At 50.4% G+C, this 13,900-nt stretch overlaps 4 protein-coding genes across 4 annotated transcripts; 1 reads left to right on the top strand and 3 right to left on the bottom strand.

The window, feature by feature from the left end:
* Positions 1 to 1,563: 1,563 nt before the first annotated feature.
* Positions 1,564 to 3,377, bottom strand: BROUX77_003816 (uncharacterized protein; the record flags this gene model as incomplete). Its single annotated transcript, XM_073748509.1, has 3 exons — positions 1,564 to 2,173; positions 2,267 to 2,739; positions 2,904 to 3,377. The coding sequence occupies 3 exons, from the start codon at positions 3,375 to 3,377 to the stop codon at positions 1,564 to 1,566; spliced, it is 1,557 nt and encodes a 518-aa protein (XP_073606241.1).
* Positions 3,378 to 4,292: 915 nt separating this feature from the next.
* Positions 4,293 to 4,959, top strand: BROUX77_003815 (uncharacterized protein; the record flags this gene model as incomplete). Its single annotated transcript, XM_073748508.1, has 3 exons — positions 4,293 to 4,498; positions 4,558 to 4,664; positions 4,721 to 4,959. The coding sequence occupies 3 exons, from the start codon at positions 4,293 to 4,295 to the stop codon at positions 4,957 to 4,959; spliced, it is 552 nt and encodes a 183-aa protein (XP_073606240.1).
* A 534-nt stretch (positions 4,960 to 5,493) lies between these two features.
* On the bottom strand, positions 5,494 to 6,477 carry BROUX77_003814 (uncharacterized protein; the record flags this gene model as incomplete). The annotated part of the gene is made up of 1 exon (XM_073748507.1): positions 5,494 to 6,477. One exon carries the CDS (start codon positions 6,475 to 6,477, stop codon positions 5,494 to 5,496), a length of 984 nt encoding a protein of 327 aa, XP_073606239.1.
* A 640-nt stretch (positions 6,478 to 7,117) lies between these two features.
* BROUX77_003813 (uncharacterized protein) lies at positions 7,118 to 12,241 on the bottom strand (the record flags this gene model as incomplete). Its single annotated transcript, XM_073748506.1, has 1 exon — positions 7,118 to 12,241. One exon carries the CDS (start codon positions 12,239 to 12,241, stop codon positions 7,118 to 7,120), a length of 5,124 nt encoding a protein of 1,707 aa, XP_073606238.1.
* Between the last annotated feature and the right edge of the window lie 1,659 nt (positions 12,242 to 13,900).

Here is a 13,900-nt window from a genome sequence, read left to right as displayed (position 1 = left end):
GAAACAAAAGAAAACTGAGCGTGACGAAGAAAAAGTGAAGCGGGAAGAAGAAGACGGTGAAGGCCACATTCTAGTGTCTGAAGAGGCGATAAGTTCCATGCCTGGGCGCGACTGTGAATTCGGGGGAACGTCGGCTAAAGCCCCGTGGAGGTGCAGCAAACGGAGAGCCGACCAGCCACTCACTCACTGCCATAATTTCCAACTCGGTGGTTTCTAGGCCTCTGCTTCCCAAATGTCTCGTTCTTAGGAACGCAGAACCACCACTGTGGCCGTCTCTGCCAATAAGATCCAGTGCTGGCAAATGTAAAACAGTCCCTATGGTGTATGCAACCCCGCTCCCTCCTCCGCGGCGACACATGGCTGTCCTGAATTCTGATTGGCCCACTGGCTAGGGAGTCGATCGCAGCACCAGCTGAGACTGTAAAGGTTGCAAGGAACGGCCACAAAGCAGTCAATTTATGTACTTGGACTCATCGGCACTCACGCTAAAAGTCTGGCCCGTGACTATCATGCCCCAAGTCAACCACTGCCATACTACCACACGGGGTCACACCACTCCTCTCTGCATTCGATGCCAGCCGCCATCGCAGTAGCACCACAGGCACACTTCCAAGTATTCGAGCTACCTGCGCCTACCCATGCCGTCCTGACCTGATCCGTCCCCGCCTTCAATATGTCTTCTTCCAGCAAATATAGACGGCAATGGTATAGCGTCCTGCAGTCACTTTGATGGAGCTCTAGGTGCTCCCTGGCATTTCCTGTCCAAGGTACACTTTTGTGCACGACGCCCTATTTACCCGACCTGCATGTTCAGAAAGTCATTTGTGCCAAGGTGCGGCATGTTACCAGCCTCCGCCATTCCCATCTGGTGCCCTTTAGAAGTGAAGTGGGATTCAAGTTCCAGTTATTGTATGGGCACAATCACATAATTAGTCAGCTAGTTAGATACTTGTGGCAAAAGAATAACAATGGCTGTGTACTTTGTTTTCCACTGTTAGTGACGCCCGCTAGCCAAATGCTTATAATCGCGATAGACTAGTGTGTCCTAGAGACAGTGCACCTTCTACAACACATATTCTGCAGCCAATGAGAACAGGATAGTTAACCAAGGGAGATTTTTTATTCATTCAGGCACACGCTATAGCAAATAGGCAGGCCCAGTATCGCGGACTTTTGATCAATGCAATGATGGCATCAGAGAGCGAATGAGGAAATACAAAGGCTAGAAACTCAAGATTGTGTCTGACCTTGTCACCAAGGAACACTGGCTAAATCTGTGGCGCCGGGCGCTTGCCACGTCGAAACGGACAATGAATCGCAATTTTAGTACCAAAGCCATACCTCCATGGACACTGCATGGCTACAAGGCTCCGTGGAGTGTATCTTTGTGCCAGAGGCGAGAGGTGAGTATGCTTGGCACTAGATTTTTTTTTATAAAACCAAAAGAAAAAAGATGGGAAGGATATCGGGTCATTCATCGTAAGAGGTGGTGTAGTAGTTACAGAGGAGAGGAGAGACGGTAGATATGGGAGAGAAACACGGCAAAGGCCATTGTTACGAGGCTTAGAACTCGCCTTCTCCGCTGTTTCCAACTAGACTCGCCGACCACAAGCCGACAAGACCCCACCAGTTAACCTTCCAACCGCGCCAGAGGCCTTCGAGACCTTGGCCCTTGAGGTAAATAACCTCAGCCGACTTGTTCCGGTTCTTGCGGACCCGTGAGGTAGGGGGAGGCTTAGTCGCAGTCGGCTCAACCGTCCGGACGCCCTCCTCGGCCGCAATGTGATACATGGTACCAAAGACTCCATTGTAGCGACCAACAGGGACAATGGTCTCAAGAGCATTACCCTGGGGGTCGGCAGCATGCACATACTCGGGGGACGAGATGACATGGATCTGAGCGCGACGCAGGACGGTTTCAATGGGCAGCTTGATGAAGATGGAAGCCGCAGATGCACAAAACTTGGCGAACGAGTATGTCATCGGCGACTGCTCAGCATCGATGCGGAACTGGGTCCGGAGTGCCAACGGGGTGGAGAGGGTTAGGAGAGGGTTCACAAGTGAGTGAAGCATGGTGGGGATGAAGAGTAGAGAAGGGCAGATGTATGACGGGAGTGACCGCAATACTGAAAAGGTTCGTCTAGGCCCTTTGGATGCAGGGGTAACGAGCAGTCTGCATGGGTGAAAGACAATCACATGTCAGCGATCTTATTTCAGAACAGCCCATCTCATATAGGCCGATTGTGCTAATATATCGTTTACTTACCTAGTGCGCACCAAGTCAAGAGGGCAAAGTATCAAGCCAGTGGCCACAGCAGCAGTGGCGGCTACACATAGTGAAGCCCAAGGGTAGGGCGACGCAATTCCTATCAGCTTGTCCAAGTCATCCTTGACCCCAATATCAGGGACGTTGAAAATGGCGCTGAGGAAGCTTCGTGACCAGTTCTCCAGCAGAGACTGGAGCACGTTATACACAAAGGTTGAGTTGGAGCCTTTCCATACACCCCATGCGCCCTCTTTTGTCCATAGCTGGCTGATAACTTCGTTGATAGAATTGGGCTTCGTCAGTAGAAGCTGATGCGGTGGCAGCGCCGGGGGGGCCGGCTTGGGCGGGGGTGAGGGTTCGTCTTCAGCAAAAGGGTCTAGTTCTTTGCGGTCGTTGTGGGAGAAAGGGTTGGCCTCTTCGAAGCCTGAACCGAAGTAGCTGGGCTCTTCATTGTCCGATTCACCCTCGCCAAACTGTGAAATATAGTTAGCTTAGAACAATTCCTAGAATCTTATCAGGCGGGGCTTCGGATATAAACCCAGAGCATTAAACTAAATAATGCACAATATTGCAACTTGAAAGATGAGAGGGGTTGTTCACGTTGAATGCAAGTGAATATGGAAAGGGGAAGACATACTCCGAACCCGCCCTCTGAGTACCCCGCCGCCGGGCGTTGCTTCTTTGGCGTTTCAAAGAGCGGCTCAACAGACTGAGACTCTTCAGTCTCCTCGCATGTCCGTACTTGCAGCAGTACCTTGGCGACCTCGAACGGCTGCGACATCAGTACCGACGTGTATTTCCACATCATGTCATCTAGCAGCTCGCGCGCAGTCGTGACCATTGATGGCGAAGGCTCGCTGATGTAGTCTTTGTAGTCCAGATCCGAGAACATATCCCGGGCTTTAGACGAGTAGCGGCCGGCCGCGGAGGCGGCCGTGGCCGAGCCCTTGACAGCCGAAGCTGTGGCATTCATAGTGGATGAAGTGGCATTCGCGGCTGCGGAGACACCGTTAGACACACTGCTCGCGACGCCGTGTTGCTCAGTCAGACTGGGAGGAATGTAGTAAGGACGAAGAGGATTTACACCCTCGCGATAAGAAGGGGAGGCCATCGCTGTGTCTGAGGCGGGCGATATAGATATGGGCTTGGGTGGTGAGATCCGCGAAAAGACTTGCACTGGGGAGCAAAGAGAACCGGAAACCAGCCGAGTTTTATTTCGTGAAATCTGCACGAGCAAATTCCAAGCTTTTAATAAAAGCCTAAAGACCTAAAGACAAGGTCGGGGAGGCTTAAGGCTCGGCTGGGTAGAAAAATTGAGAGCTTGCTGCATCCTTCATGCATCACCCACCGGACCGCATCATGCGCATCAACCCAGCCTTTCTTAAAGTAGTGGCTGACTCAGCCAGACTTTAGGGTTCATTCAACTCCAAATCTGATAAGAAGGGACTTTGTTGCCAGTGGTGTGAGGCGAGATAAAGGGAAAATGTGACGTCAATGACTCTTTGGCTTTCGTGTTTCTGTTATTTCAATATGAGGAAAATCACAATTTCATACCCAAATTTTCTCATTTACAATTCACTTCTCTATCAAGAGCCCAAAGAGATCCAAGTGTCCAAGGTGGGGTTGTTTGAGCTGAGTCAACCCGAGAAGCGGGGGTTATACTAGGGTTACTCATACCTGTAGCGCAGCAACTACAAGTCGATTTCGCTGATTGTCAAACAAAGCTGAGCCTTTGATTGGCTCATGCTGGGCATTGGCTTCCTTCATAGCGTTGTATTTTTTTTCACCCACAGCTGAGGCCGATCAGCTGGTATAGCTCGGACAGCAGAGACCGAAGAATTGAAGGAATTCTTGCTTCTGCGCACTTGTTCTGACGACAGCGCATTGTGCGTCAATCTTCAGAGGTCTAACTAACCTACGGCAATTACTTTGCAGCCTACGCCATCTTGTCTCCTGCCAGATTTTGAACTGGTATGCTTGATCGCCTCTTCCCGACCGCATCTAGTCTCGGCTACACAGATAAACAATGTACAGCTACCGGTGTTTGCTTGCCGGCGTCGCCCGCCTGGCTAGCGTTTCGGCTGCCCGCCCTGCCGTTAGAGTGAACCGGAATCTCGGAACACATAACCTGCATGCCTCGCCGATAATACAAACTCTTCGCCCGGCGGCCGCCTTCTCAACAACCACCACCAAGCAACACGGTCATATTACTCCGCCGAAGCCTGGCGAGGAGTGAGTAGTTCTGTTTTGGGACTTGTAGTCTACGCAAGTGCTAACACTCCGGCTCACAGGCTTCATATCACATTTGTCGACAAAGAGGGCGTTGAATACAAGTTCGAGGTTGCGGAAGGCGACAACTTGCTGGACATCGCCCAGGCAAACGACCTGGAGATGGAGGGTATGTAGTTCGCTGCTTGTTTATCCCCCTCAGCATTGATCTAACGGTTACTGTAGGTGCTTGCGGCGGCTCTTGCGCATGCTCAACATGCCATGTGATTGTCGAAGACGAGTCATACTACGATAAGATTGCCGAGCCCGACGATGACGAGAACGATATGTTAGATTTGGCCTTTGGTCTGACTGAGACCAGCCGCCTGGGCTGTCAGGTCAAGATGACCAAAGAGCTGGATGGTATCAAGGTGAAGCTTCCTGCCATGACCAGGAACTTCCAAGCTAGCGATTTCAGCAACTAGACCTTTCAAGGATGTAACAGATTATGAAGTGGTGGGCTTGAAAAAATGCAGCGCCCAGTGTAAAACGGGAACACTTGCCTGCACACAGTCCACACCCCGGACGCCTACAATTCCTAGGCTTTGGCTTATTCAGATTCCCCGGGGCTACTACAGTAGTGCTACTACGCCTTACTCATAGTAGCCTTGGCTTGTACAAGTACTACTATTTATATGATTTAGACGATCTTAAACTGCATAGAGGACCTTCACAGGTGCCCCGAAACACCGTAGACGGGGGGGATCAACCACGAAATGTACTTCGCATGAGAGTGAAATGACGTGACAGAGGTTCTATCTCAGGCGTATGGAAAAAACATGATCATTTTTGTGTATCAACCGACTATATAAACAATTTTAACAAAGGAAAGAATCCAGAAGCTCGAGGCATAAATTAATATAGAAAGGCATGCTCACACAATTCTGGGCCGAGAACCGTGAGATGAACCAATGCTTGACTGAACTTGCCGTGTTCGGACTAAACTATGCCATGTCTTTTTAGGCCTCTTCTATCGGCCCCTTTTTTAAGCCACCACCACCAGATGCAATCAGATCAAGGAAGCCCTTCTTCGTCATCTCTTGGACCTTGGCCTCTCTCTTGGCCAAGCCAAGCATGCCCTCCTTGCGTGTTTCCTTCTGCGCCTCAGCCGCCCGCACCTGCGCCGCGCGAACAGCGTTGAAAAGCTTGATGACACCGCGCTGAGCGACCTTGCGCAGCTTGCGTTCCTCCTCCATGCTCTTGCTAGCCGACAACTGAACCTCGGGGACGCCCTGCACCGACGGCTCTAACACGTCCTTGACACGGCCCTTTTCGAGAGCAACGCGCTTCTCCTCCTTGATCTGGCGTTTGACCTTGCTCTCCAGCGCGGAGTCAACAATGGCCTGCGACGCCTTCTGAGCGTCGATACTGCGCGAAAGCATGGGATCCGCACGCTTGGCATTAGATAGTTTGGTGGAAAGAATCTTGGAGAGCGAGGTCGCGAAAGCAGTCGGGTCGTTTCGTTTTGACTTTCCCTTTTGTTTGACTGCAGGGCCCTCAAGGCCGGTGATGTCGTCCTCTTCATCCTCATCGTCGTCTTCGTCCTCGTCATCATCATCCTCGTCAGAGCCTGTGGCCGCTAGGGCGTGTTCGTCAAACTCATCATTGTCAGGAATAGAGTTGTCGTCATCGTCGTTTCCGACTGCCGCATCATCTGCAAGCCGTGGTGCCGTAGCCTCTGACGGTTTCTCGATAGGGTTGGTGCCCTTCTTTTCTTTGGTAGCGGGTCTGGCAGCTTCATCGGCGCTGGAACCATCGTCGGCGGGTGCGTTCAGGATATCTTCATTGTCAGAGTCGGCTAGGTTAACAGCAGCAAAGTCCTCGGCTTCAGACTCTTCGCTGCTGCTGTGATACGCCTTTTGACGAATTACTTTGGTCTTCTTGTGCGGGCGAGCGCTATCGTTGCCGCGCGCACGCTTTCTTGCTGCACCAGGCCCGGCCATTGTGTGGATTGTAGGAGGTTTTGTCGAGAGGGGCGATATTGTAGTAGAAAAAAGGGTGTCGTTTAATATCCGGCGCAATAATATGTTGGAATATGTGAGGTTCGCAAGTACAAATGGACGCAACAAAAAAAAAGTCGTTCAAGATTTTGCTTCCAAATATGGTAGGCGGTGAAGAAACTTTTATCGATAAGAGATCTGGTAGTGGGACCTTGTGCGACTCTGATGAACTGAATTGAGCCCACCTATGTATCTAGCATGAAAGTAGTATAGTCTACTTGCTTACAGATTCAGGTCTTTTGAAGGGTATCAACCTTGATACAAGAGAACTGAACAATCAACTATAAGCTGTAGATTCACATAGGCAGATCAAATGGAAATCAAAGAACAATGTTACAAGTGTGTATGCTAGTGCTGATGAGGAGTAAATCGGTGTTATTAGGTCTCTACAAGGCACTATAGACAAAACTTGACATATTTCAAACAAAAAAAACCATGAGATAAGCCATGTACATAGCAGCCAGGCACCTCGTGCATCATCGGATAGCCCAGATGGTTCAACTCAAGTTATTCATAGCACAATCTCACGCGTCTTATCTTGCCGGACAGTCTCGCAAGACAGACCGGATTTCTGCAAACACCGTTACGCCAAATCCTCTATCCCCTGGTTCATAAAATCATTTGCCAGCTTGTCTCCACCAAGCTGCGCAGCCTCCATCCAATGCACCGCTAAACACAAAGCATGCATATTCTCCACCTTTGCGCGTTTATCGGCCTCAGTTGACTGCTCACCTGGAGACTTTCCCGGGGCGCCGGTATCACCAACGCCAGTATGTGTATCCCCAACAGTGGCTGATGCGAGGGGAGACGAGCCTCCCGGGGCTCCTGAAACACCAGAGAGTGAGTCCGAGGTCGGTCCTCCACTACTGCTTGTCGTGGCACTGCTGCCATAGACGTCCATCAAAGCCTGGCGAAAGACTTCGCGAGGTTTGGACAAAGGAATCAGCACGCGGCCAAGCAAGTTGGGCCGCGCCATGTACAGCAAGGCCAACTCTCGCTGTGCGGCAGGCTCAAAGCCTTCTCTGGCTGCTATGACCACCATTCTGACTGCCTCGGCCATTCCACTCGGCTTGTAAGACGTGCTTGGGGCTTTGCCGTCAGGACACGCGGGGCGGGTTGGGTTTGGGTCTCGAATATCGGCCTGGATGATATCTTCTGCAATGCGTAGCATAGTGCTACTTGCCTGCATTTTCAGGCGTATGGCCGCTGCCGCGAAGTCCCAAAAACATAAGCCGTCTTCCTGCGCCTTAAGATCATTTGAAGGCACTGCTGAGGCAATGAACTGCAGGTCTCGGAAGAGTGTTTTGGGTCGAAGCCCAGGATCTCTGAAGATGTTGATTAACGCTTGAAGATGCAATTGTAAACTAGTTGATGGAGTGACCTTGGGTGTTGATTCTTTGTGGTCTTGTTCCGTTGCACTCGGTGTATCCTTGGCAGTCTTGTCTATTGTCGAAACCGAGGCCACCACTAACTTGGACATCTTGCGTAATATTTTCAGTTTAATATAAGGATTAGGGTGCACACTAAACATTTGCAAAAGGTGTTTATAGGCGCTGTTGAAGGAGAACTGGAGCATCGTGTCAGTCATAGAGGTCGGGCGTATGTCTGAGACTAGTCCAGGGTCTGTATTTGAGACCCATTGCTGGCTCTTTTGACTCGTCGTCTTAATAGCTTCATCCTTGTCTTCGATGCACTTTTGGCCGACCTCCGCAAACCAGCCATCTGTCTCTGAGCCTCGCGCATACACCAAGTTGCCCAGATCCGATAGGAGGAGTCCTACAAGTTTTCGTTTAAACTCTTCCAAGAACTGTAGCTTTTCTTGGGAAATCGGGGGTCTCTGTGATACGAGGACTTCGGTAGAAACGGGCTCACGTTTAGATCGTCCACTGAAAGAAGCCCTAGCTGACGATAGATAGCTTTGGGGCTGCGGATTTGTGGGTGTACTAAAGACATTTGTGGTACTTGTTGATGATGTTGAAGAAGCGTAGGCTGCCCCTGTAAGTTTGGAGCTGGGTTTTTGAAAGGGCGACCAGGACGTGGTGGGATCGGAAGCAGCCGAAAACGAGGTGGATGCTTTGGCTGTGGTCGATGGGATATTCAACAGCCCAAACTTGGACATCTTTGTTCCATGTCCGCTGGTGTTTTGCGGTTGCAACTGGTGCCTGTTTCCTGGATTTGAGCTTCCAGATCTAAAAAGACATCGATCAGGTTGAGGGAAGATGTTGTGGTGAGAACTGGCAAGTATGGGCGGTGTGTTATATTGGCTACAAGAGAAATTATCAGTTTGCTTAGCATTTCCATCTAGGATATCCCAGTCGTGAGTGAACAGCTCCGAGGACCATAAGATCGGAGCATCGGTCAGAGTCTCGCCAATCAGCTTCCTAACACACGCATCCACCTCTAGACAAAGACGGTGAATGCGCTCCTCGCCCTTGCATATGTTTTCTATGCTGTGGCTCTTCAGCCAAGCAACCGTCTGCTCTACCTGGTCATCACTGAGCTTGAGGGGCCCGCCATGATAGTCACTCGCTGCCAAAAGGTCCAGCATCTGAAACTCGGCTAGGTGGATGTACGTCGAGTCGTAAAGGGAGGTGGAGTTTATTCGGCTGCGGTAGTCAAAGCGCTGTGGTCGCTCCATTGCTTTGAGGGCCATGCAGATGCTGCGGCTATGAGTGTATGGAGCTGAGTTGACAACGTCGCTAGTATACCACATTTTGTCGCGCAGAGCGCGGAGACGTTGAAGCGTAAGTTTAATTCTAAGCACGTGGTGGTCGTGAACTTGAGCTGCCCATGCGTCCCACGATCGGAACTGATCAATGGCAGAAGTAGACCGAAGAAGATCAGCACGTGGGCCTTCTAAAAGACCCAAGAGAAGCTGGTCAATTTTGCTATTGATTAGAGTTTCCCCTGTTGTAAGCAGCTGCTGAAGACCATTGTAGTACAGCATCGACGAGGAAAAGTCGCCTTCGGAGTCAGAACGATGGACTGCAGCCCGAAGCATTTGAACGAGGAGCGGCTCTTTGCTGTCAGTTATGCCGTGATATTGTTGTGGATTGGGTATTTGAGGAAGTGCTTGCTTTGGCAAAACGAATTGATAAGATTCAAGGGTCTCAGGCGACCGGCCTAGGCTCGGAGTTACGTTGCTTGGTTGGGTGGTATTGGGGACTTCATATTTTGTCGTTAGCTTCATAACAGCAGCCTTGATAGCTGCGCCGTGGACGTTTGGAAAGGTCGAGCTTGGAGTGATAGTCGCTTCCACATTGCCGCGATTGTCGTTCTTGTCTTCGCCTCCTTTAGTGTGATTCGGATTCCCCCTGAGGCTACCATCAAGCCCCAAATCAGATTCGCAGGCCATTCGAGTTGATAGTCTGTTCCCACATGGCGAGATAAATATAACAGCCCACTGGTCAGCACATGGATGTAAATTCCCTTGGACACTTTCAGGGCTAGCAGTCTCTTTGAGATTTTGTATTGCACGTCTCAGTGTGACACCTTGGTCTTTTAAATCTTTCGTGGAAGTGAAAATCGAGTCTGTGGCTGCAGGTAGAGGTATGTCGGAAGGTGAGCTGGCTAAGTCTTCCGTAGGTGGCACGCCCGTTCCTGTAGCGTTTAGAGCTGGCGGGTCCGTTAGGGAAGATGGAGTGGGTGAGCCCTTGCTGCTGGATAAAGGCGCTGTATTAGAGTTTGGCATTGAGCCAAACATGTTGAAGTTGACTGGAGATCGTAGAAACCCCGAGGAACCCGAAGCTAACGCCGAGGTGGGTCGCCGGCCTGTACTTGTGCCAAGTGTTGTGAAGCTCCGGTCTGGAAACAGGGCATTGACCATGGTTATGAGGTCAGAAGGGCTGACAACAAGATACGGATATGTCTCGTCTAAGTTTACCGCAGCGGGGCATGCTGGGTGAAGCTGCGTTATGGTAGTGGCAGCTGCTCTTTCAGATGAGATACGGCCTCCGTGAAAACGATTGGTTATGTTAGTAATATGCTGGCGTACACAAAGAGGGATAGTTGTCTCGCTATTCTGGACATCGAAGCTGCTCGTAACGTAGCCCAAAGCACGAAGGCCTACCTGTCGGAGGATCTTTTCCCGGCCATAAGTCGTGATGTGGTAGTCAGTCATGATACCATAACCTTCAGGATGTATGACAATATCGAGCAACAAGTTCTGAAAAAGCCAGCGGGAAATGAAAAAGCACCGCGTGCAGTCAAAGACAGTAGGATCTACTCGCCTGAGAATCTCGTTGACTAGCTCAAGAAAGCTTCCCGGAATCCCAGCTCCCTGGGCATCGTCAACTATGTCAAACAAGTCACTAACGGCTTTCTCATAAAACTCCTGCGCAACCACATCGTCCTTGGGCGTCCAATGGCGCAAATTGAACCGAGTTCCCTGTTGGTCCTCGGCTCTATCTAGGATGAACGCTCCGTCTTCCAGGATTCGCATCAAGTACCACTCAATGTTAGACTTGCCTGGCCAGTGGCAGGTTGATATCCAGGCATTCATAATGGATACTAGCACTGGTTCAAGTCCAGTCTTTGCAGTGATGAGCTTTGCGCAGGCATTTGCCCAAATGTTCAGGCGGCGGATATTCTCAGCGTGGCCAGGGACCGAATTGTCGGGAAAACAAGTGTACATGATCGTATATAAAGGGTCATGGCGGTGTAAGGAAACCATTCTGTCAATGGCAGCCAATGCTTGGAGTCCAGGACGACGAGTGGCACGCCCAGTGTTTCGTGAGGGAGGCGGTTTCGATTGTTGCGGAAGCACGGAGCTTGTGTCTTCAGGGCCTTTGCTGGCCTTTGTCAAAGCTAGTAGTTCGTTGCTCGTGAGTGAACATAGAAGTTCAGCCAAATATTCTGGGTCGGTCCGGATACGTGAAATGAAGCCAAGAAAGGCCTGGCGTGTACTCGGGTGAACACATTCCAGAAAGGGAATAGCGGATGCAACATTTGAAGTACCTGTATCAATACTCAAGGAAGACGTTGTCTCTGCTTGGGGAGAAATATGATTCGTATCACCACCCCCAAAGTTTCGATACTTGCTTACACTACTCTGAAGGTTCCGCACAGCAGCATACAGATCTGCAAAGGCTTCCGTATTTTCGGAGCGGAAAAAGCTATCAAAGCTGCGCTGCGACATAGCAGCAGACCTTAAGAATCGCATATCAAGTGCGTTGGCTATTAGACGGCGTTGTAGACGAGCCCTTTCAATAGAGCACTGCTGCTTTGTCTGTGCCTCCAGACGTACAGTATGGGCAAGATGCCTCAGAGTGGTAGCCTCAGTACTTGAGCCTGTCGAAGATGGCCGGTCATGACAAAGAAGGGTATCAATATTAGAAGGGTTAATAGATGGAACAGAGTCTAGCTTTGGAGTGTGTCTCTGAAAGCAATCCTGAACAAGCTCTTCAGAAAGAATAACTTCGGGAGGGTCATCATGGGAATGATCTAAGCGATAGGGCGACTTGTGAATATTTCTCTGACTAATGCCCAGCCCAGACGTACTTGATCTACAGATACGCCCATGCCCCTGAACATCATGAGTGTCGGTCATTGTAGCCGTAGTAGTGCCCCTCGTACTTGCAATACTCAAGACGGGACTGGGGCTGTTACTGATATCAACTAGGTCTGCCTCACTGTGAGGAACCGTACTCATTGCAGCAGAGTCGATAGTCTGCATAGACAATCTCCGAGATGGTGTACGATCTAGCATGCTGCGCTGTTCCAAAGCCTCCAATGGCCTATTGAATTCAGTTTCGGAAACCCACGAACTGATTCGGCTACAATGTTCGTAGGCTGGTGACTGTAGTTGAGGTTCTAAGACTGTACTTTGGCTTTTTCGAGAGCCAGATAGTGACGGCATTGAAACTGGCATGGAACAGAAAGCTGATGTCGAAATATTTTGTGCGAGGTTTAGAAACATATAGAGGAAAGGGTAGAGAGATGGTGAAGAAAAGAGTGTTGACCGATAGCAATATCAAGTGTTGGAAGCTTGAGCTGTGGAAGAGCGCACATAGGTGACAACGATGAGACGGAGCTTTATAAGCAGCAAGACTTCGAAGATGGCGGTATTAAGTAATTGATCCAAGGCAACTAAAACATTGAAGAAAAAGAAGTAAGTGGTTATAGTCAAGTGCAAGAACAGCCTCCAAGGAGCGAACCGCAGATTGGCATATAAAGGCGCACATAAACAAAGTCAGGGCAATGAAGCTCACGCATGATGAGTTTAAAGCCCAGTTCATGTAGCACAACCAAGATCCAGTCCATTGGATGCAATAAAAAGCCAAAAAGCAGCATTGGGATACCCGCTCATCACTAAGCTGAGCCACCGTGCATCAGAGAGACAAGCATGGCAGGCAGAGCCGGAAAGGCGGTCAGGATGAAACCCAAGACACGACCAGGACGCGCAAAAGGATGCCCGCGATATTGTCCCTCAATTGCTTTGATGTCTGGCGCCGGATCAGGAACATGGACTCCTTCGGCACATCGCTGGTGATGCTGGCGCCAGCGGCCTCGGGCTCTCGATCGCGAGCAGGAGCAAAGAGCACCTATCGCGGGGGTACCTGTGGGAGTGTCTGAAGAACCGAAGAGTGAAAGCTCCAGCGGAAGCCAGCATTGCCCCGCGGCGCTCAAGAAATCTTGAGCCACTCAGACAGGTCCTCTCAACACGGCTAGACAGCCTCGGTACTTTCGGCGGCATAGACTTGCAGATTGTGTCACCAACAACGAAGCACACTGACTACTTGTACAGTGTGAACAAGGCTTGCACCCAGCGGCACTATTCCTAGCCAAGGCGTCGGCAGAATGTCGTCGCTTTGCAAGCTTCAGTTTAGAAAGGCTCCGGAGAGACACCAACCGTTCGTGGCTGGAAGCGTGGGCCCAAGCCCGATTACACCACAGCCAAAACTGGCGATTACCGGTGTGGTGCCCGGCCTACTTAGTCATGTCTGGCGCAATACAAAAGCAACGGGCCCGATTTATCCGTTCATCTACTACGGCTTCTAGCCACACGTAAAGCGCGGGTATATTTATATTTGTACCTTGCCGTGGACAAGAAAGAAACCCAGAAATCTTGCAATACAGTGTCTTGCCAGCGAATGCTGTTCGGGTTTGTCTCACGCTACACAAAACCAACCTGGCTGTCTCACACGGGGAACTTGGTGCTGGCATCTTCAAGATATGTGCACAGGCGCGTCAAAGCATAGAGAAAGGGACTGCCAGACGGTGCATGTGCTGATCTGCTTTGGGGGTTTGAGAGATACACAGACACGTATTTCGCCTGTGCATACATACACTACCATGCAACTACGTAGCCGTGTATGTACATACATATGTGTGTACAGTCTCTGTCTTGTCCCGGTACTACTCTGCC

The sequence above is a fragment of the Berkeleyomyces rouxiae genome, assembly GCF_048999995.1.
Source record: "Berkeleyomyces rouxiae strain 22BRR77 chromosome Unknown BrBRR77_ptg000003l, whole genome shotgun sequence".
Lineage (NCBI taxonomy): Eukaryota > Fungi > Ascomycota > Sordariomycetes > Microascales > Ceratocystidaceae > Berkeleyomyces > Berkeleyomyces rouxiae.
Note: the sequence above shows the minus strand (reverse complement) of the source record. Positions and strands in the feature narration are given on the sequence as shown.